The following is a 23210-nucleotide window of genomic DNA, read 5'->3' on the forward strand; positions in this document are numbered from 1 at the left end:
ATAAACAAAAAAAAACTTCATTGTGTTGTTATAATATCGAGTTTTTTGAAAAGCATTTTTTTCAAGTTCTAAGCATTTAGGTATTTTTATCAAAAAAGAAAATCAAATGGGAATAATTTAGCTTTCTGAGGATTATCCAAATGTCTTCAAACTAGAGGGTTTATTTTAAAAAGGTTCTATAAATATATGAAACACACCTATAGCTTATAGGAACTTAAAAATAAAACTCTAGAAATATTCAATTGCCACGGATTTTAATGGGAAAATTTCCATACCGTACAAAAATGAGATTTTCAATTTCCCGGGAATCGAGAGTTGAATTTGGCCATTTCCCGAGAATTTCCGGGAGTTTTTTTTTTTTTTTGACAATATGTCAATAGTGCCTAAAATTTAAAATGAAAAGTAATACATTTGTTTCTTTTCAATGAATTCAGTTACAATTAATTCTTACTAATTCTCTGAAACGTTAATTTAAGTAGCTTCATAATTTTGAGCAACAATATAAAATAATTTGATTTTTTTATTAATCTGCAAATTAACAATCGTTTCTTTAGCTTTTCAAGACTCAAAATTGTTGTTTAAAATATTTACGAATCTTAATTCGCACTGAGTGATTTTTCAAAAATTGCACAAACTTGTTATTAGATTTTTGTTAGATAAATACTAATATATAGTATAGTATATAAATTCCCAGTATCCGGAATTTGGCAATATGATAAACAATGACTCAAAACAACAAATTAAGTTGTTTTTTTGTAATGTTTAAAAATTTCATATAAATTTTGGGTCCGACATTTATTTTTTATTTTTAACAAATTAAAATTTACAATTTCTGAATAAAAACTTAGAGAAGCATTGGTTTATTCGAACTTGAACATCGAACATTCAATATTCAATGTTCTAAACAATTTTGAATATTTCAACTGTTTTTCTAATTAGTTTATATAATTTTACTTCGTTACTTATAAGATTAAAATTTCCCGGGAATCGAGTACAATACAAAAAAGTTTAATTTTACTTCCAAAATTGTGCTATTTTACCACTTTTTCTACATTCATATAATTTTTTTACTCCAAATTCTTAACACTAACAAACAATAGAAAAATCAGGAAAAATGTGCCAAAGTTCGATGGTTTTTTTAACGAATTTAAAACTAAACCGATAATGTACTGTTTAACATTTATTGTGTAGAGTTATGGTAACTTTATTGATATGATAAAATTGTTTATTGATTGTAGGACCATTAGCGTCCAACTAGTGTTTTGCTGAAGCTGATTTACTGTTTGGTAAATCATCATAGAACATTCTAAACATATTTCTCGAAAAATGATAGGTTTATCGGATCTTTAGCCGGAGCCTAAAGCAAATCCTATACCTTTCTTTAGTAAGAAAGGCAAAATAAGGCGTCATCCATAAAGTACGTCATGCTCTAGGGGGGGAGGGGGGGTTGTCGCAAGTGTGACAAAGTGTGACAAGGGGGGGAGGGGGGGTACGTGAGACTGTGACGTTACGCTAGACTATTTCTTTAATATTGAATTTTGGCCGATTTTAGCGTGACATACTTTATGGATGACGCCTAAAGTGAATTTTTAATTGAACCATTTTATTTTCACCAAGCTTTCATGCCAAATACTGAAAACTAAAACATCGACATTTTTTAAGCTTAAAATAATTTAGTTTAAGTATTAATTTATGTTTGATCCTTAGAAAAACTTAATGAAAAAAAGAGAGGAATAAAATTGCAATATATTGTAAAACATAATTGTGATAGACTAGCTGAATCTTTATCATTATTTTAATAAATGTAAAATTTGTTGCTGAATAATATTGTAAATATGTCATTCATATAATCTTAATAAATAAAGGAAAAACGAAATTACTTTTAATGAATCTTATTCTTCACGCTGGTGTCAACCGTCTCCAGCTCCTTTAAAAATTATATTTTAATTAATTTAGCTCGTGCCAAAATTTGCACCCCGTTCTGCCACGCTGACTTGTGTCAACTTTGCATCGTTTTCCCTAAGCCAAACAAACTCCACAACCTCGGCATTTCCCTAACATGCTGCTTTGGAAACCGCTTCTCCAAAAATAAGCTGGCACGTGTTTCACGTTTCACTTTCCGGCAGTCGTTTCAATGTTTTACAGACGCCCGCCGACAGCCTCCTAAGGTTACAGGTGCGTTAACTTCAACACACGTGTACTCATGTTTAAAGTAGGGTTCAGAAAGGTTGAATTATGCGAATTCAAATTTCGTCTAGAAAAGTCACGTTGCTTCAAAAAGAGTTAAAACTGATTTTACATACATTTTTATTGTGGCTGATAATATGACGTTATTTTAATATTTCGTTAATTTTATTAAATTCAACTTGTTGAAAAACCCAACGCAAAATCCAGCAAAATAAAACTTGAAAGATCATCCCAAAATGTCGCGAAATTGTATAGACACCGACACATTTACAAGCCAAAAAAGCACCACAATTTTTTTTTTGTACCGGCACCGTTTCCCTTTTCCTGATGTTTGATTGGATTTCCGCCGGTTTGCCCAACCTAATCCTAATCGATCGATCGAAACCGCCGAAAAAACCGCCACCATTGACAGGAACAGAAAAAAAGAGCTGACTCTGGGATACGTGCGGGCTCCATTCATGTTTACTTTGGCAGCAGCAAAAATAATAGCTCTATCGGTGCGACTCTTGGCACCGCAACGACGACGACGCCGGGGCGCAAATTTCCATTTCCGCCGCGGAATGACTCCACCGCTGTTGCCGGGGCAAATATTGATCCTTGGGATAGAGAGATTCTATATTCAGGGCCAGCAGGAAGTAAGACTTCCGAATTGGAAGGTTGGGTTATTCTTATTATGGGCAGGTGGTTATTTCTGGAAGTGTTGAACCACAAAATTTGAAGAGGCTGATTTTTTTTGCGGAATTCAAATTTGAATTAAAATCTATTCTAATAAAATGTATAAGCATCAATATTACTGCAATCAACCAACAAAAAAAGTATATCTGCAATTTACTTAAGTGCTAAATAAATTTAAAAGTCAAAATTGGTCGCTGAAATCATTGCCGTCGTTGGAGTAATGTCTAAAGTTCACTAAATTATGCTAAATATACTAAAAATAATACAATTTCAAAAATCAGGATTTAAAAAAGCAGATCAAGTTTATAACATTGATTACAAAAAGTTATAATTGTTTTGCAACCAATTTGTATTTTTTATTGTTTACATGTTTCAGAGAATCAAAATTAGCTACTTTTGAAGTTTTGAGCATGATGGTCAAGAGCAATTCTTTACGAAATCTGCGGATTTCAACCATTTTTATTTTTTATATTTTTTTATTCAGATCAAACTTAGTGGGGGTCATTGGTTCACCCATACAAGTCTTCATACAATGTTGGCAGCTTTCCTTACAAAAATGGTACTAAATATTCGAAAGTCTGTACCTTTTGAAGGAATTTCTGCTAAATTTGGTGTCTTCGGCAAAGTTGTAGGTATTGATGAGGATTGTTCAGAAAAAAAACTTGCCGATTTCAAAGTCCCTTAGACAATTTTATAGCCAATTTCTGATCTTGAAAAAAATATTTTGAGAAATGGTCACTCATGGTCACAATTTTTAGAAATCTAAAAACTGCAAACATTTCACAACAATCAAACTTTCGGTGGCAATATCTGGAAAACGAGGCACTTTATCAAAAATCTGTGAAGTACTTTTCGATTGCAAATTCAAATTTACATTAAAAAAAATCAGGCAAAAATTGTATGTAAGAAATTCCATTTTTTCCAAGAATCACTATTTAAAAAAAAACATAGCTTCATTGTTTTCCGTGTACCTGTTTTTTTCTGATCAGAAAATTCCTATTAAAGTTATAGATTTTTGAATATTTACGTTTCAGCAAGCAAAATTGTATGGAGACTTGTATGGGTGAACAAACGACACAAAATTGCTTGTTTGGTCATAAGGAAGGCCCCCACAAAGTTTGAGCCCAATCAAAAAATACAAATAAAATCCATTTCCGGTTTTGGTATAAAACTGCTCACAATATGAAAAAATAAAATATTTATATAATTTTTTACTGATTGAATATTTTTTTCATAATTTGAAAATCGCGACTAACAATTCAAAAAAGCGAAAAAGTAAGTTTTTAGTTCTGATTCTTGAAGGAAAGTTTGAAATAATCTATAACATTTTTTTTTTGTAAAGTTTAATCAATTGCTATCAATTAAAAATTCTCTAGTTTCATTAAAAAAAAAATGTTTTGAAAATTTACTTAATTTTATTCGCCAATTGTGAAAATGTTAAATAGTAAAAGTAAAACGTTGATTTTTGATAGTTTAAGTACTTTGCCAAAATAATAAGTTTTCAATTCATGCATAATTTTATTTCGTTTGACACCCAGCTGTTAAGTTTGCATAGCTTAACAAATAAGAGCATATTATTTAAAAAAATATATAAAAAGGGAAATATCCAAATAATCATAACTTAAGAATGTGATAAGGTATAATGGAATTAGTACCTACTAGTTAATGAATTATCGCCAAAAAAATTTCTTTTGCAAAGCATTGTCGAAATTAAAAAAAAATCGGAAATATTAAAACGTTTTTCTTTTATATTTTTTAAAGTCTAACTAGAAAAACTCAAATTTGTATGAGTTACTATCATAACACTGCATTTTTTATTATATATCTTAAGGTGTAAACATTTTTACACTTTTTAGCTTTTTAAAAGTATTGTGTTTTTGACTATTTCAAAGTAATAAATAGGGGCCATGCATAAACCACATGGATGTTTAGGAGGGGGGGGGGTTGGTGATTGTCCATGCTCCATACAAAAAAAAAAAAAACAGTTGTTCACGAAGAGGCGGGGGGGTTGAAATTTCCACAAAAGGTGTCCACGTGGTTTATGGATGGTCCCATAGCTCAAATGAAAACTGCAAAAATGAGCAGAATAGGTCGAAAAGTTTATTGTGACAAAGTTGGAATACTTCTTCTAGTATAGTGGACTCTCTCGTTGTCGATATTGAAGGAACCATCGAGGGCGGGAGATATCAAATTCTAGAACGAAAAATAAAAGCATGCTTCTTGAAGGGACTGAAATATTAATTAACATCTGGAGCTTTATTGATATCGAGAAGATTGACAGCTAGAGAGTCAACTGTATTAATTTTTGTGCATATTTCCGCACAGTGGCAAAGGGGTGTACAATTTATTTACTGTAAAAACAAACTAAAGCTGAAACCTCTGTAAGTGACTTTTAGTTGAATACATGGTAAAACTTTTTATGAGTTGACTTCTTAGGTTAAAATGATATTTTTTCTATTCGATTGCTGAATCAGCAATGCTGATACATCAACTGAAAGGAATTTGAATTTTTAACCAAGACATATCCAGAATAGCATTTCCATGTTCAGAAGCTGGCATGCTTTTTCATTTTGACTTCAATCGCAAAACTTATCAACCTTTTATCATACATCACGTCACGTTTTGCATGCTCGTCACGTGTGTCATGTTTTAGATAAAGATTTACCACTTCAATGAAATTTCCCTCCCAGCCATCACCGGCTTCTTTAATTAAACTTTTCCAAGAACTGCTCAGCGAACGAAAGAAGTCAAGTCTACGCGACTTCCTCTGATTTCTCTGGAACGAGAAAAAGTTGACGATCAATCCCCCTAGTAGTGTTTTTCTTCAAACAAAAATTTAAATAATTTTAAAACCAAAATCTCTGTTTCTCCTTCAAAGAAAAGCAAACCTCGTACAAAATCTCCGTCATAACAATTTTCCCGCTTGCGGCAAGGCCCCCACAACTTATTCATGGGTGCCTCGTGCCTCGTTTTCACCGTGCCACCATTAGAGATGCTAATCGAGGTGGGATGTTTTTGCTCATTAAGCGATTCAGGTTCGCATTTTTTTTTTTCTGCTCCGCTTTCTAAATTTCTCCGCTAGAATCTGCTTCCGGAGATCACTTAAAGAGGGAGTGCGAGGGAAAAAAAATTCACCTTCTACACTTGAACACTATCCAGTTTGGTCTACCAAGCAGTAGAAAACGAGATGGGAGGGTTGCTTTCGGAAAAGCTTCCGGCCCCCCTGAAGCATGGAAACAACAACAAAAGCTACTCAGCTTAGTTTTATCTTAAAATCCAAACGAACGATACGTTCCTCTATATACCTTGCCGCTGCAGCAAGATGGTCATTAATGAATCTGGGAGGAAGGAAAAGCGGAGGAAAAAAGAAAACTCAAGCGATGCCACGAGCGATGAATGTCACGGAAAAGCTCCATCGACAAACAAAGAAGCAGGAGAGGAGGAATTTTCCACTCCAGTGGCTGAGGAAAAAATGCCGAGAGCTGTTTAGACAGCAGTTTGTCGAGCTAGCGGAGAATGGATGGCCCAGGCACAACGCCCTCGGTAATTAGGCATGTTTGAGGATGCTCATTTAGGAGTTAAGCTTTGTACGAGCGAAAATCTCTTTTGAAGCAGATGAGCTTAAAATTTAAGGTCGAAAAAAGAAATTTGACACATCACAGGCAATGATTTGCCCTTAGTTGCTCTTGAATATATTGGAATACATCGACTTATTCCAATCAAAATAAAATGTCGGTATCAAGAACGGAATTCTTCTAGATAACCGTTCAAAAAATGTCATCCAAAATCCAGTGAAAAGGATGTAAGAGGATGTAAGAGTTGAAAATATAAACTAGCCTAACTATCTTTATATATAAAATGACTAGGATTATTCTGAAAACAGAAAAAAACAATGGATACTGAGCTGCAGTTTTTCATTTGACGTACTTTAGAAAAAAGCACTTTAAACAATATTTTTAAAGAGCTTTTCCTAAAAATATAAAAAAGTTAGTGTTTAAATATTTTTGTAGAGATTTACAATTCTGTTCTTTCTTTCCTTTTTAATTTATTACTTTTTGATTTAGCTAAAATCTCTTTAAGGCATCATCCATAAAGTACGTCACGCTCTAGAGAGGGGGATACGTGAGACTGTAGACTATTTCATCTCTTTTCTCTTTGGTCTTATACTTTAAAATAATCTTTACAATCCTGCTCTGCTACTGTACTATAATTAACAGATTTATGCAAATTTCAGCTTAGTTAAAAGTTATATATTATATCACAAATGATGTATGTTAGAATGGTAAACGATTGATTGATCTTTGTTTTAAATCATTCTAAACTATGAAATTCGTTGGCCTTTTCAAAAGTAAAGCTTGATTTAAAAAATGGAGGGATCAGAAAATGTCTCAAAAGTTTCATTTTTAAACATTAAAAATCGGACAAATAGTTCCGAGAGTCAGTTGAAAATTACAGGCCAATTATAAAACATTTAGAAAAAAAATCGTTTTCACCGATTGGAATTCTTTATTAGGCTGTATCTTATAAACTAATTGCCCGATTTGCAATGTTCCAGAAAAATAAATTGTAGGATATTTTCTCAGCTTTTCAGAAAGAAAAGAAAAGAATCGAAAAACAATCGATTGCGAATTCGCATTGCTTTAAAAATATATATATCGATATTTTCCAAAAGAATACGTTTTTTAATCATATCGCCTAAACAAAAATAAATCAAAAAATTCGAAATTAAAAAACACGTACTTTGGGAATTTAACCTTAAATGATAATAAGTGATATAGAAAACGATTTTTTACTTGTACACACACGGAGAAAAAAGAGTTCCCAAAATCGTGAACAAGCGTTCATGAAAGTGGGAACCTCGAACAAAGTGTTCAAATCCCATGGTACGATTTTGAGAAACGTACCATGGAATTTGAACACTTTGTTCGTGGTTCCCATTTTCATAAACGCTTGTTCACGATTTTGGGAACTCTTTTTTCTCTGTGCATTTTTCAGAAAAACACTAATCATCAACCTATAACTTTGTGGAAGACATCAAATCGATCAGAAAACCTAGTGTTTTTCAACCTTTTCCGATCTGTTCCCCCTTTGGTTAATTTTCAAGAACTTTATTCACCTCCTTCAATTTACAACTGATTGGTATCAATGCATAAAAGACTGAATCTTGGCATTAATGTTATGTTTTTAGAAATTGTATGTTTTACACAACTAATTTTTTATCGCAAAAAACATAAATACATAAAGATTATTTTCAACATTTAATTAAACTTATTTAAATCTTGTTAATTCTTTAATTCGGGATAAAGCAAAACGTCATAAAAATCTTTTTTTTTTTGTCAAATAATAAAAACAAATTATAGTTTCTTGTTGTTTGAACATATTCCAAAATAAAAAAAATTACATAAACAAACAAAGTTTTTCAATAAATCGAAAGGATACAAATCCTAACAAATTTTTCAGGTGTTGCTCAGGTTTAAAAGTTTAAATTAAATTTTGAAGGTCTATTTTTAAAAGACAAAAATTATCAAAATTCATGATCGAAACATCCCCAAACTCGTGGAAATTCTTAAAAATATGTTTGCAGATAAAATTGAGTACTGCAAATTTTGAAAAAAATTAAGAACAGCTCATTTAAAAAAAAAAAATTCAGGTCATTTTGTAGAACTAAATCAAAAATATTTAAGGATTTCTCATGTTTCAAGCAATATGAAAAAGCATAAAAATTAGGCATAGATTTGAGATTTGACTCCCCGGGGTGATTTCCTCACCGGTTGAGGAACACTGGTATGCTGACTTGTTTGAAAAAACTTATGATGCAAAATTGCCCCTTTCTTTAAGGAATGCATGGACAAAGTTTCATCCAAATCCAAAAAAAAACTAAGAAAATTGATTTGCAAAACCGTAGACAACACCTCAGCAATGAGCTAAAGAACTAAACTCCAACAGTGCAATATGATTCTTATTCAACAATCTGTTAACCGTGCGACACAAAACTCACTAGTTACCTAAGTCAGAATCAATCTTTTATTAACTAATGCTGACGCGAGACAAAATCTCAGCATTTAATCAGTTGATCAAAAACAACTGTATAACTATTATTCAACAGTCGACAAGTTATGAGTGCTACTTGGGAATTGAGACAGGGTTGCCAGAAAATTTAATGCTCTACAACTTTGTAGAACATACCAAATCTGTAAAACTTGATGCTGAAAAGTTATTAGCGATTTAAAAAAGTCATTTTTGTATTCAACCAATTCCGCTCAAAATTTGCACAGATGCTTAAAATAATTTAAAAAACCGTTTTCCGCTTGTGGAGCAGGAGTCATTTTTTCTGGGCACCCTAATGGTGATGGGTGTCTACGAGCTTTCTATGAAAAGTTCATTTTTAGAGCAGAATTATAGACTTTTTTCAGTGAGAAAGGCAAAAAGATTGCCTCCAATGTACTCCGACACGCTTCAAATAATTTTATCGACTATTGAAACAATGCCGTTAAAAAATTAGCTCTGGAATCATTATCCTCCTCCGGGCAACAGCAGCAGCAGCAGTTCAAAGTGGAGTCAATTTGCCATGAGTTCATAACAATCTTCCAGAGGAGCCAAAGCCAGCGCGCCAGAGCCCATTATTCCGTTCCGTTGGCAACAATTCAAAAATAAAGCTGAGCGGAAAAGAAAACTTTCTTGGACTTTTTTTTTTTTGCCTGCCTCTTGTTGCCAACAATACTTTGTGCTTTTGGAGGGTTTCGAGTGAGGGGTTGGTGGGTCCGGGCAGCATAAAATTAGTGCTTTCTTCAATGCGCTTTTGTGTACGACGAGATCACAACAAAACAATCAATTATAAATTGCTTCTCGCGACGGCGCGCTCTCCGGGCTAAATGAAGCATGTCCTGGGCGCCGCCGCCGCTCTACTCCATGCTGATGGCGGACTATTTTTTTCCAGTGTTGTTTTGTTGGCCGAGCAGAGGGTATATTTAGTGGCGAGTGCGGTGATTATGATGCTGTTTGCTGGCTGACGTCAACACCGGGTTTGAAACATGGTCCCCAGATGGATAGTGATTTTGAACTTGTGTTTAAATTTCAACAAGCTTTTTAATTGAATTAACCTTATTTTTAGCTAGTTCATCAATACGTTCAAAAATTTAAAAATTAATCAATTGAATGTTAGCCGCGTACAATTTTCATAAATTTCATAAATTAAGCAATTCTTTTTTCAATGTTATGTCCACTATCCAGTCTCCTTTTGGAAAAGTGCAACCCACCGTGCAATGACGGCAGCGGAGGCCGTTATTGCTCGCGGTATATCCCTGACTGAAAAGTCCGTCGGACGTCCGTCGTTTGTCGTCCGTGCAACCGTACGACGTCGCACGACAATGTCGTGCGACATTCGCACGAATGTCATACGTTTTTGCACCAAAATGTCGTATTTGTCGTGCGATCGATCATCGAAATTGTTCGACATTGTCGTACGACATTCGACCGACGTCGCACGGTTTTGTTATTTAGGTTGTCGTGCCTTTGTCGTGTGCTGTTTTCAGGTTTTTAGGTTATGTTGCAGTTAAAAAATAGATGATTGTTTATTTTTAATTTATTTTATTTTTTCATGTAATTTGCACATTTCCCCACAGTAAAAAATCAATTATTTCATTATACTTGTTGTGTCGCGGATCTTCACGTACATCTTGGTGTCGTCTTCCGGTTGGTCTTCCAGATCTCCTCGTCGCTCGGCATCTTGGCCGGATTTTTTTGGCGTTGTCTTCCGGGTCCGGATTTTGTCAGCCATCTTTTCGAGCCGACGCCAGCGTGCGGGGAAGCATCTTGATCAAGAAGGACTATTGCTCCTCGACTAGCCGCAGATACGGCGGGGTGCGGCGCCACCGTTTATGTCCCATGGATTGATGGCCACCGGAGTACGGGACAACGTCGGTTTACGAACTTCTGGAGCAGGTGTTTTGCGGTCGTTACAGCTTCCGTTCAACAAGCTGCGTGGAACAACACGGAGACGCTGGGTTGTTAGCAGGATCAGATTGGAATATGTTTGGTTACCTGAAAAAGATAACGTCATTCGGCTGAATAATCATATCCAAATCATATCTAGAGTTTTGTTGTTGAAACAAAGGGAATCTCATGACAGATATCATACTCAAAAATCTGTGAAAATTCATAAAATAATTAATTGTGGAATATTCAAAAGTTTAACTTTCAATGTAAAATTTTGAAAACAAATTAATTAAAAAGTAGTTAATTAAACCTTATTTTATTCAGAAAATAAAGATTAAAACAAATTTAAGACAACAAAATATTCTAACATTTTAAATTTCAAATTAAAAATCAACATTTACGCAAGTTTAATGAAGAAACCCCACCTGGACCTGTTTAAATATTTTTGATTTTTTAAATTAAAATGCATGTGTTTCTGAAGACTTGGGGTCTTCATGCTTTGAAGAAGCTAAGAACTTAAAAGACTTTAAATAATTTTAAAATGTTCGAATGTTTAAATTAATCGTAAAAATTCAAAATATCTGAATAATTTAAAAATGAAATTTAATGTTTGATATTTTTGAAATTTACAAATATCAAGAATTAAAAGAATACACTCAAAACCCGATGGCTTGACACAAACTGTTGTCAAACGAAAGGGGTCACTTTTTAGTTTGACACCCATTTTACAAACGAAAAAGTGACCAACCACCGGGGGCTGAGTGTAATACAACATAATAATTTAAGAGATTAAAAATTGTAGAACCTAAGAATTCAAAATTATTAAAAAAAATTTTAGAATTTAGAGTTTTAGAACTTTAAAATTCTGAAACCCTAAAATTCTTAATTTCTATAAATCTTTAATTCTAAAATTTTAAGATCACAAAATTCTAAAATTAAAAAAAAAAAATTCCTAAAATTCTAAAAAAATCTAAAAATTCTAAAAAAATTTAAAAAATTCTAAAATTTTAGAATTTTAGAATTTTAGAATTTTAGAATTTTAGAATTTTAGAATTTTAGAATTTTAGAATTTTAGAATTTTAGAATTTTAGAATTTTAGAATTTTAGAATTTTAGAATTTTAGAATTTTAGAATTTTAGAATTTTAGAATTTTAGAATTTTAGAATTTTAGAATTTTAGAATTTTAGAATTTTAGAATTTTAGAATTTTAGAATTTTAGAATTTTAAATTTTAAATTTTAGAATTTTAGAATTTTAGAATTTTAGAATTTTAAATTTTAAATTTTAAATTTTAGAATTTTAGAATTTTAAATTTTAGAATTTTAAATTTTAAATTTTAAATTTTAGAATTTTAGAATTTTAAATTTTAAATTTTAAATTTTAAATTTTAGAATTTTAAATTTTAAATTTTAGAATTTTAGAATTTTAGAATTTTAAATTTTAGAATTTTAAATTTTAAATTTTAGAATTTTAAATTTAGAATAAAATTTAAATTTTAAATTTTAGAATTTTAGAATTTTAAATTTTAAATTTTAGAATTTTAGAATTTTAGAATTTTAGAATTTTAAATTTTAAATTTTAGAATTTTAAATTTTAGAATTTTAGAATTTTAAATTTTAAATTTTAGAATTTTAAATTTTAAATTTTAAATTTTAAATTTTAGAATTTTAAATTTTAGAATTTTAGAATTTTAAATTTTAAATTTTAGAATTTTAGAATTTTAGAATTTTAGAATTTTAAATTTTAAATTTTAGAATTTTAAATTTTAGAATTTTAGAATTTTAAATTTTAGAATTTTAGAATTTTAGAATTTTAGAATTTTAGAATTTTAGAATTTTAGAATTTTAGAATTTTAAATTTTAGAATTTTAGAATTTTAGAATTTTAGAATTTTAGAATTTTAAATTTTAGAATTTTAGAATTTTAAATTTTAGAATTTTAAATTTTAGAATTTTAGAATTTTAAATTTTAGAATTTTAAATTTTAAATTTTAAATTTTAAATTTTAGAATTTTAAATTTTAGAATTTTAAATTTTAGAATTTTAAATTTTAGAATTTTAAATTTTAGAATTTTAGAATTTTAGAATTTTAAATTTTAGAATTTTAAATTTTAAATTTTAAATTTTAAATTTTAAATTTTAGAATTTTAGAATTTTAAATTTTAAATTTTAGAATTTTAGAATTTTAGAATTTTAGAATTTTAGAATTTTAGAATTTTAGAATTTTAGAATTTTAAAATTTTAGAATTTTAGAATTTTAAAATTTTAGAATTTTAGAATTTTAGAATTTTAAAATTTTAGATTTTTAGAATTTTATTCTAAGTGTTTGAAATAAAAAAAGATATTGCTTATACCTTTCTGTAATCAGCATTTTTTCAATTTGTTATAATTTTATTATACATATTTTTTTCATTTAAAAAAATATTTTTGTAAACCTTTTAAAAATAATTAATTTTTTGTAATCTGCTTTGTTTTCAACCTTTTTTATTTAAATTAATTTTATTTTTTCGGTAAAAAAATATAAAAAAAAACTGTAAAATATTAGAGAATTCAGGATGTTGGTAGTTTTTAAATATTGCAACTCATCATCAAGATGTTCCTGGCGGAGCACTTACACCATTCAAAAATCCGTTTTTTCAATGTTAACTACTTTTAGGTAATAAAACTGTACAAAAGTTCTGGGCCTTGAAGGGTTAAATCAGAGATACTAAAAATTTCCTTAAGGAGTTAATTTTTGATTAGTCAAATGTTAGAGTTTTTATTATACAATTCTGAAGTCCAATAATCATAACACCCAATATTAGCCCTCATACTTCCGGTCTTCCAAGCTCACTCCCGATACTTTGAAATGCGCCTCTTCCATCATTTCAATGACTTGAAGCAACAGTTCTATTGATTAAAAATCCGGTGGATCAGAAACACCGCCACGAGATGATTATTCTGTACCTTTTTCTCTTACCTTGGGTAGAACTTTTGACATTCGGTGATTCATCCTCCTCCTCCTTTGGAATGAACCATATCCTCCATAAGCTCGGTTCCTCCCGGTCCTGTCTTCCGCCACGAAGACCTGGCCCGCCGGATTCATGCGTCTCGTCCTCCTCCTCCACCGCCACGAAGACAGAATTCTGAATATCTGGAACATAAGAAACTATAATTTGGCCACTTGCCCACTCCGGCCGGAACTTTCCGACAGAAAAAGAAGCACAACTTACCGGTCAAAATCCTTCCGAAGCCCAACATCAACAATAACTGGTTCGATTCGGTTGCATTCAAGTCCAAACAAGACAAACTGAAGAGAACTGTCAAACTGTTTGCGTCGACGAAAATCGTGACGTCGAATTGAAGGGAAATCGATGGAAAAAACAATGTCGGGCATGTCGAGTGTTTGTCGTCCTTTCGACCAATCGATATCGAAACGGTAAAACCAAAACCGCGCGACAGCTTGTACGACGTGCGACATTTTTCAAACAGGGATGGAGCGGATGCGCGAAACGATAACTTTTCCTGCTAAATGGCCTTCTTCCGCTGGTGCCAACCCAGGCGTCACGTTGAGGGTGTACTTTTCAGCGCCAGACATCGCGCGGACAGCTCTCCCTTGTAAACTTCCAGCTGAAGAAAGTGCATAAATAATTTGCTTTTTTTATCAAAAGTCACAGACACGAACCAAGATTTCATGGTGCATACCAATTTCTGAAGTTAGTTTTCATTTTTTGCTGCCGGAAATAGCATATTTTGGCTCTTGATCTCGGAGGGTCACCAAACTCATAAAAAATGACACGGAACGGATGCCGAAGGACGTCTGTGAAACTCGGTGTCCCGAAATTACGACTGCGAGAAGAAAAAAAAAACAGAATAAACTTCTTCAACAATAATTAAGGCCCAACTCCGATAAGGCACTTCAAATCCAGAGGGGTCGTAAATTACTTTCGCATAAAAAATGGAAATAAACCTACCCTCCTCGGTGTGAATAATGCTTTGGGTCAACCTTTTTTTACGGGAGTGGTGACTGGGACTAAATTGCCCACGAATTAGAGTGTGGTGCTTGGGAGTTTTTTTTATTCGACGTCTCCGTTGCATATACTTCACGCTGGAATGGATCCCAAGATCCATCAGAATTAGCAGGGGTCGATTTGGAGGCACTTAAGTTCAGGGATAATAAGAGAGGAAAGATTTTGGGTGATGTAAGCAAAAGTTTTCAGCAAAAAAAATCTTCCAGAGGCTCTATTAACATTCATTTGCGACCTTTCGCTTTTATTCTTGGCTAAAGATAAGGCTTAATTGATCCCAAAGGCTATTTTGAGAGATCTTTTTGATTTATTTATTGATAATCATTAGATTTCACAAAACATTGTGTTTTGCCTTCCTCACCTTACTGAGGAAAGGCCATAAAATCACTCGAAAAATGAACTTCATTTGTCCTCTTAGACCCACCTTCACATATTCATATCGTCTCAGAATCAAGTTATGAGCAAATGTCTGTTTGGATATTTCGATTATCTCCGGACTGCCTGACCTAGTTTTGACTGTTTTGGTCTCATTCGATCCGTCTTGGGTGCCCTTAAGTCAAACTTCAAAAACAGCAAGTTTAGTTAAGTACTTCAAACGTTATGCTAAAAAAACTTTTTGTTTAAGTTCCGGAAGATTGGGGAACTTCCAAAGCGTCATTCTTATGCAAAATTAGCTGAATTTTTCGAAAAAAAAAATATTTTAAAAAGCACACGATTGAAATTTAGGGGTTAAAAATTCGAAAGTCTGGTCAAAAACATCACCTTTTCAAAACTTTTTTTTTAAATTCTGATAACTCGTGGAGATTACATACAAACCTCATATGTTCATATGTTTATAGAATCAAAGATTTTGTTTTAGATGAAAAATGACCCTTCTGGGCTATTTCAGATTCGAAAAAAACATTGAATTTCCCATAAAATGACATGATTCGCGATTTGGACAGTTGAGTAACGAGAAATGGTTTTTTAATGAAAAATACGCCCTTTCAGAATTTAAAGTACACAATAAAATCGGCCGTCCAATTTTACACAAAAGTCCCTTTGACACCTAATTTCTATCTCATCACGGTTTCGAGCTACAAATTACTGAAAAACGTGTCTTAGTAAAAATCCAGAAAAAAAGAAAGGGGCTGTATCGGCCCACCGTCACGAGATATAGAAAAATGGATTCCTGATCAGAGATCAAAATTACTCAATAGAGCAAAGTTTCACGAAAATCCAAGAGGGGTCGGGGCAAATTTTTCTGATTTCGTGTGATCGGAGGCGGAGAATTACCCCTATATAAATGTGAGGAAGGCATCAACCACCTTACCCCGAGCATGGGTAAATAACAAGGGAAATGCGTAATAATACCTTTCTCTGGTATTAATACCAAATTTTGGTATTCCTGGACCCTTTAAAATTTGTCTTGAGGATTATGCAAGAGCAAAATGTGGTATCATACCAATTTAAGGTATTGTTTTGATATTGCAAAATTGCAGAGTTTGTCAATGGTCGAACACCACATATTGGTATTCTTTTGGTATTACAGTGTTTTATCAAATTCCTCTGAAACTATGGGAAAATTTTGACCAATTTTGACAAAATAATTAATTTTGCGCTAAAATTATGTCTCAAAGCGAATGCTTTAATTGAAACCGGAAATTTCGAACTTGATTTTAAACATTTTTGATATACCCCCTACAGAAATGACTTGAAATTGTGGAAAATTTTCTAAGTCAGGATGGCACATTTTGGTATTGTTTTGGTATTAAAGTGTTTTATCAAATTCCTCTGAAACTATGGGAAAATTTTGACCAATTTTGACAAAATAATTAATTTTGCACTAAAATGATGTCTCAAAGCGAATGCTTTCATTGAAAACCGGAAATTTCAAACTTGATTTTAAACATTTTTGATATACCCCCTACAGAAATGACTTGAAATTGTGGAAAATTTTCTAAGTCAGGATGGCACATTTTAGTATTGTTTTGGTATTAAAGTGTTTTATCAAATTCCTCTGAAACTATGGGAAAATTTTGACCAATTTTGACAAAATAATTAATTTTGCACTAAAATGATGTCTCAAAGCGAATGCTTTCATTGAAAACCGGAAATTTCAAACTTGATTTTAAACATTTTTGATATACCCCCTACAGAAATGACTTGAAATTGTGGAAAATTTTCTAAGTCAGGATGGCACATTTTAGTATTGTTTTGGTATTAAAGTGTTTTATCAAATTCCTCTGAAACTATGGGAAAATTTTGACCAATTTTGACAAAATAATTAATTTTGCACTAAAATGATGTCTCAAAGCGAATGCTTTCATTGAAAACCGGAAATTTCGAACTTGATTTTAAACATTTTTGATATACCCCCTACAGAAATGACTTGAAATTGTGGAAAATTTTCTAAGTCAGGATGGCACATTTTGGTATTATTTTGGTATTGAAAGGTTTCATCAATTTTCTCTGAAACTATGGGATTTTTTTTACCAATTTGGACAAGATAATAAATTTTGCGCTAAAAGACTTGATAAAAAACCAAATACTTTGAAAAACGAGTCAATCGAAAGATTATTGAATTTTGGTGAATTTCAATCCAGTTTTATTTTAATAACACTTATTTTTCAATCTTGTTATTTTTCAGAATCTTCAAGAACTTCATGCACAGGCCGTTCATCAATGACAAATGCATTCGGTGTGGTGAAGAATATCACTAAGAACAACATGGAATCATCAGGTGAGTAGATTTGGCTCTTGCATATGGATCATTTCCGTTTTTTCACTAACTGCAACTGCTGCACTAAAAATGGTATGAAAATACCAAATTTTGGTATTACTTGTGCAAATATTAGCGACCAAAATGTGATTTTGGTTGCCCAGTAATAGATGGTAAAATACCATCAAATCATACCAAAATCATGTGTGCGGAAGACCACAGGAATACCAAAATATGATTTTCCAAGGGCGCGGGAATACCTAAAATTAAAACCATGGCAATACCAAGTTTTGGTATTCAAGCAATGTTCAAAAATCCAGAAGACCTCAACTTGGTATTGAAATGGTTCTATTTTGAGGTATTATTTTACCCTTGGAATAACATGGTTTGGTATTGTTGTGCCCTTCCACATACAAGACTTTGGTATGATTTCATGGTATTTTACCATCTATTACTGGGCAACCAAGGGCACATTTTGGTCGCTGTTATTTGCTCAAGTAATACCAAAATTTGGTATTCCCGTGTTATTTACCCCTGCTCGGGACGGTGGACCAGGTAATTTAATCCAAATTTCAACAATTTTTTGCTGATAAATATGAGTATTTTATTGAATTTATTAATATGATATATTACACTATTTATTGGTGTCAAAACAAATAAGTTTATTCATTTTTAATAAAATGTATATAAATTTTAGTTAGGTGAAATAAACAATAAAAAATCTTAGCTTGATCAAAATTCATTAGAAATGTTTTTTTTTTTTCAAACAGTTTGTTTATTTTTTTTAATAAAACACTACTTTCTTTTAGCAAATATTTTCTTCTGTAAATAAGGCAATTTGCGGAGTGTGGATAAAATTTGTACCGCAATGCTTTTTTGACATAGGACTATGTCTCTACTTACTATATTGGGGGGGCAGTTCAGAAATTCAATCCAAAGCGTTACTTTTAAGCGTTCAAAAAAAGGGGACATTTCGAACGCTTATATCTTTTTTCCCTGTGAATTGATCCAGACGGTTGAACCACCAATGGAAAGGGGAAGACTTCAGCTATCGTTTAACTACATAGAAAGTTTGACTAAACATAGTTAAAGCACTTAAAATATGCAATCAAAATGAGTAATTTTTCAGTACAAATCGGACAGATGACCAATCAGAGCGAGTGTATGCATTCGAGGCCGCGCCCCTTTTGTGCCGTTCTCCGGCTGTGCCGCTATTTAAGCAGAAAATTTCGCAAAAGCAAGACACTTTGGAACGAGCACTTGATCTGTGCACGTCGGGCCGGCGCGGAGGACAAAGCAGCAGCAGCCAACAGAAGAAGAGGACCACCAAAACAAGAAGGAAGAACCAGCAGCAGCAGAAGGAGGAAATTCAAGCGAAGCGGATTGGTGGAAGTCGCCATGATGTGGCGGTTCTCATTAAAAATGGCCATTTCGACAGTGGTGGCCAAAACCTGGAGTGGCCGCTGCTCTCAAAGAAGGTTCCCCCGGGCCCGGAGGGCTTTTTACAGAACCATACGAGTTGTGGCAATATGGGTATCAAAATTCATGGTTTTTGATACTGAACATGATAATGGCCATTTCGACAGTGGTGGCCAAAACCTGGAGTGGCCGCTGCTCTCAAAGAAGGTTCCCCCGGGGCCCGGAGGGCTTTTTACAGAACCATACGAGTTGTGGCAATATGGGTATCAAAATTCATGGTTTTTGATACTGAACATGATAATGGCCATTTCGACAGTGGTGGCCAAAACCTGGAGTGGCCGCTGCTCTCAAAGAAGGTTCCCCCGGGGCCTGGGGGATATTTACAGAACCATACGAGTTGTGGCAATATGTGTAACAAAATTCATGGTTTTTGATACTGAACGTGAAAATTTACATTTCGACAGTAGTGGCCACAACCTGGAGTTGCCAGTGCCCTCATGGAAGGTTCACCTTGGGGGAACATTTGTGACAATTTCGCCGACAAATCTATAATCTACAAAATAAAATAATCTTATTCAAGATTTCTCTAGCAATCCAAAAACTCATTCAAATTGTTTGGTCCTATGTCTTTCGGTTATGTCTCTGACATACCATCTTGAACTTTTTTTAATTTCAATACCATCAGTGGGGGTGACTATGGGTCAAACAACGAACACGTCTCTTAATTACTCAATAACAAAAACAGTTTAAACAACATCGAAAATCATTTGTCCATTACACAACCCTTTTAACAGAATTTAGTTGCATTGAGAAGAAACTGAGAAATGGTAAAATCCGTAAAAAATCACTTTGGCCCAAACTGCGCCCCAGACCCAATGTCACCCTCACTGACGGTATCAAAAACATTTTTTTTTTTTCATAAAGAGCTCTTCAAGATAGCATTGAAAATTGTACCGGAGCAGAATAATTTTCAAGTCAGACCATCCTAGATCCGTGAACTTTTCAACACTTTTTTCGTGTAATTTAGGTCGATGAGTCTCAATCTGACCTCAGAATAGCCAAATTCACAAAGTAATGTTTTATGATCATATTTTAAGTTTCTTTGATGCAATATGATTTATTTTAACTTTCAAAATTGTTCATTAAAATTCTGAACATTAAAATTAAAATATCTTTAGCTTTGTAAAATGATTAGCATGTAAATTGCTAGATTTTCAAATGCAAGTCAGTGCATAAAAAATAGATTTTCAACCAAGCCAAAAGCTGGCCATCTCGTATGCAAAAACGACCCCAAGATTTATTTTTTTAAGGATAAAAACGCGAATATTCTCATTATTTTGCAACTTGAATAGCCCTTGAATAAAAATTCACGAATTGAATAATAATTTTCAAAAAAAATAAAGAATAAAAAAGATTAAAATAATTAAGTATTCAAAAAAAGAAAAATTATAAAAATGCTTCAAATAATGCTGTGCTAATCAATGAAAAATAATAATTACTCTTCATATTTTTCACATTACTTGCTCTTAATCTAATATGCATCAAGTAAATTATCTCTATGATTACTTTAACATAATCAAAAATTTTACTTTTTAATGATGCTACTTCAAATAAAAAATAGTTAAGTACAATCATATTATGATTTTCTCTAACTGAACTGAAATTGAATCGTCCGCCAAATTAATTTAAAAAAAAGGTTTATGTCGAGATTATGGGAATCGAACGCTTAACCAGTCATCCGCCGGGTTCAAATGAAAAAATATTATCTGCATTTGATAAAAATTATCAATACAATTCGCCTATAATAAGTACAAATAAATTTCCATTTTTTACAGCCCAAAACCTTGAATTTAACTTTTTTATATTTGTAGTATAAATTTAATTCATTTTTTTTTTTTTGCTTTTTGAATATTAATTTAATTTTAGTCATAATAATCAGAAACTGTATGAATATTCAGTGCTTATTAAATTATTGTATATTTGTATGAAAATTAATCATAAAATTACCATAGTGGTGTTCAAATCTTAATTTGTATGGTTTTTTTTTTGTAATTTAAATTCAAATCAAAATTACCTTCAACTTTTTTCCTCGTTGCAAACGATCACAACAAAATCCTGAGCAAGGTGTCCGACAATCCGTCTAGCTGCTCTAGCATCACCAACCTTAATCACATTAATCCATCAGAAACGGGCTCGTCCCACCACTTTGCGTCTAATAAACTATTCACGTCACTAAGCTATAGCCACCGTTTAGCATCCAGGGTGGGTAGGTGGTTAGAAGTAGTAAATGCAATTAACATTTCATATTTCACATTATCGTGTTAATTCAATTTGCATCACACATCACACGATAGCACGGCCCAAGCCCACAGCTTTTCCTTTGTGGATTCCCAACTTTCCACCGCCCAGACCAAACCGGAAAAGTTCTTCACGTAACCAATTTTCCTTCCATGAGCCTCTCTCGCTCTCTTGCTGAAGAGGGGCCTGATGAGCCACCACCACTAAATTACCACTTCTTTCAGTTGAACCCGACGACTTCAAAGTTGACTCCTTGGTGCTATCTCACTGCTGGAATGAAGTCCTACAATTTATTCTTCAGCCTCCGTTAACGGGCCATCACACTGCACTACTACTCTTCCGCCGGCGGTGGGTTCAAGTTCATTATGCTGCAATCAATTATCCTGCACCCCCACCCTTCTCCGGTTTCAGTGTTGCCAGCCAACCACTGCCTCTGGCACTCTGGCTTTGTCTTCCAGAGCTACTAAATTACACCTTTTGATGGTCCCGCTCCTTAAGAAGTCCTCGTGCACTTTGGTGTCTTCTTCGTCCTGACGACAACGGCCACGTCCCGATAGTTTCCAGGCGAAATTTAATTAGCAAAGTTTTGCCTGCTCTGCGCCCCCCACCACTTTGTTAAGGATCCACCATACGGAAGGTCACTCTCAAAACATCCTCGACGGTTTCCCCATCCCAGCTTTGACCACGCTGTCAACTGACCAACCAACACCACACTAGTGCTTCTACTTCTTCTTGAATCAAAACCCAGAGTGGGCGCGAATTAGTCCCAATCTAGTACTGCAGTCCTTGTAGCAGTCCACACAGTCAACAGCATCCGAACGTGTAACACCGCGTTGAAGTCTCTGCTCCCTGACGACGACCTATTCGCGCCGTTTGTTTATCTTGGACTGAATGGTGCTTGCCGAGGACTCAACGCAGCATCAGCAGTCGGCCAACCGAAGGATCAGTACCAAGTACCGGGCCAGCGAGAGGGTGTCCAGGAGCGCGAAGTTGGAGCATAGAGACAAGAGAGAGAGTAAGGACACGATTCCTTGTTGGTGGTGTGATAAGGATGCGATATGAGCAGAGAGTGCAGAGATGGAGCAATTTGCGAATTAGAATGGGTTAGGGGAGAGTGGGGATTGTTGGTGGCAACATCATTGGAAATGTTATTTTTGAAAAATTAGTAATGTCAAAATAAGGAGACGCTTGGTACTTCATGTGAATAATCAACAATTCCATTACGATGACCTACGTCGTGTCAGGGAGGTCAAAAAGATTCTATATACGTCGAATTTGGAAGGTAATTAGTTAAGCTTTCAAGGAAAATAGTTTGAAGTTTCAGTTTTAATTGTCCACACTCTACACAAAAAAAAGGTTTGCCACTCATCATTAAAATATTTTTTAAAGAAAACATAGGATAATATTATGTTAAGAACATTCTTAAGTGATTTGACCCATTCAGGCCTGATGGGTCATTAGGGTGTAATATCAAAATCGATTTTCCAGCACAGCATTTTTTCAGTTCCTTTTGGGGTCCTAAACAACTCCCCAAAGTTTGAGAATTATTGGTTCAGTCCTCACATTGCGCAAAGCGATTCAATTTTCCATATAAATTTTTATGGGAAAAATCATTTTTTTGAATTGTGATATTTAAAAAAATCCACGTTTAATGCTATATCAAAACCGGATTCATATTCGGATGCTCTGGAAGGTGCTCTACAACTTTCCCCAAGAGAGTATAATGCTAACTTGCTCCTGAAAGAAGATACAGCGTCCTCAAAACTCGTCTAAAACGTGCTTTTCGAGCAAAAAACACGTTTTAGACGAGTTTTGAACACGCTATATCTTTTCATAGGAACAAGTTAGCACCATACTCTCTTGGGGAAAGTTGTAGAGCACCTTCCAGAGCATCCGAATATGAATCCGGTTTCAATATAGCGTGAAATGTGGATTTTTAAAATATCGAAATCTAAAAAAATGGTTTTCTCCATACAAATTTATATGGAAAA

General features: G+C 33.3%; 2 protein-coding genes across 3 annotated transcripts in view; both read right to left on the reverse strand.

The window, feature by feature from the left end:
• The window catches only part of LOC6049130 (cyclic nucleotide-gated cation channel subunit A), a 257969-nt gene extending 235876 nt beyond the window's left edge, over window positions 1-22093 (reverse strand). For both annotated transcript variants that reach the window (XM_038251828.1, XM_038251827.1), the window contains exon 1: window positions 20996-22093. The gene's annotated coding sequence lies outside the window, so the exon portion shown is untranslated. The remainder of the gene's footprint in view (window positions 1-20995) is intronic.
• Window positions 10703-14168, reverse strand: LOC119766410. Its single transcript, XM_038250943.1, has 3 exons — window positions 14007-14168; window positions 13754-13927; window positions 10703-10902 (listed from the first exon to the last, which is right to left on the reverse strand). The coding sequence occupies exons 1-3, from the start codon at window positions 14032-14034 to the stop codon at window positions 10703-10705; spliced, it is 402 nt and encodes a 133-aa protein (XP_038106871.1). The 5' UTR covers window positions 14035-14168.
• Window positions 22094-23210: the final 1117 nt, after the last annotated feature.

This window comes from Culex quinquefasciatus, chromosome 2, assembly GCF_015732765.1.
Source record: "Culex quinquefasciatus strain JHB chromosome 2, VPISU_Cqui_1.0_pri_paternal, whole genome shotgun sequence".
Taxonomy (NCBI): domain Eukaryota; kingdom Metazoa; phylum Arthropoda; class Insecta; order Diptera; family Culicidae; genus Culex; species Culex quinquefasciatus.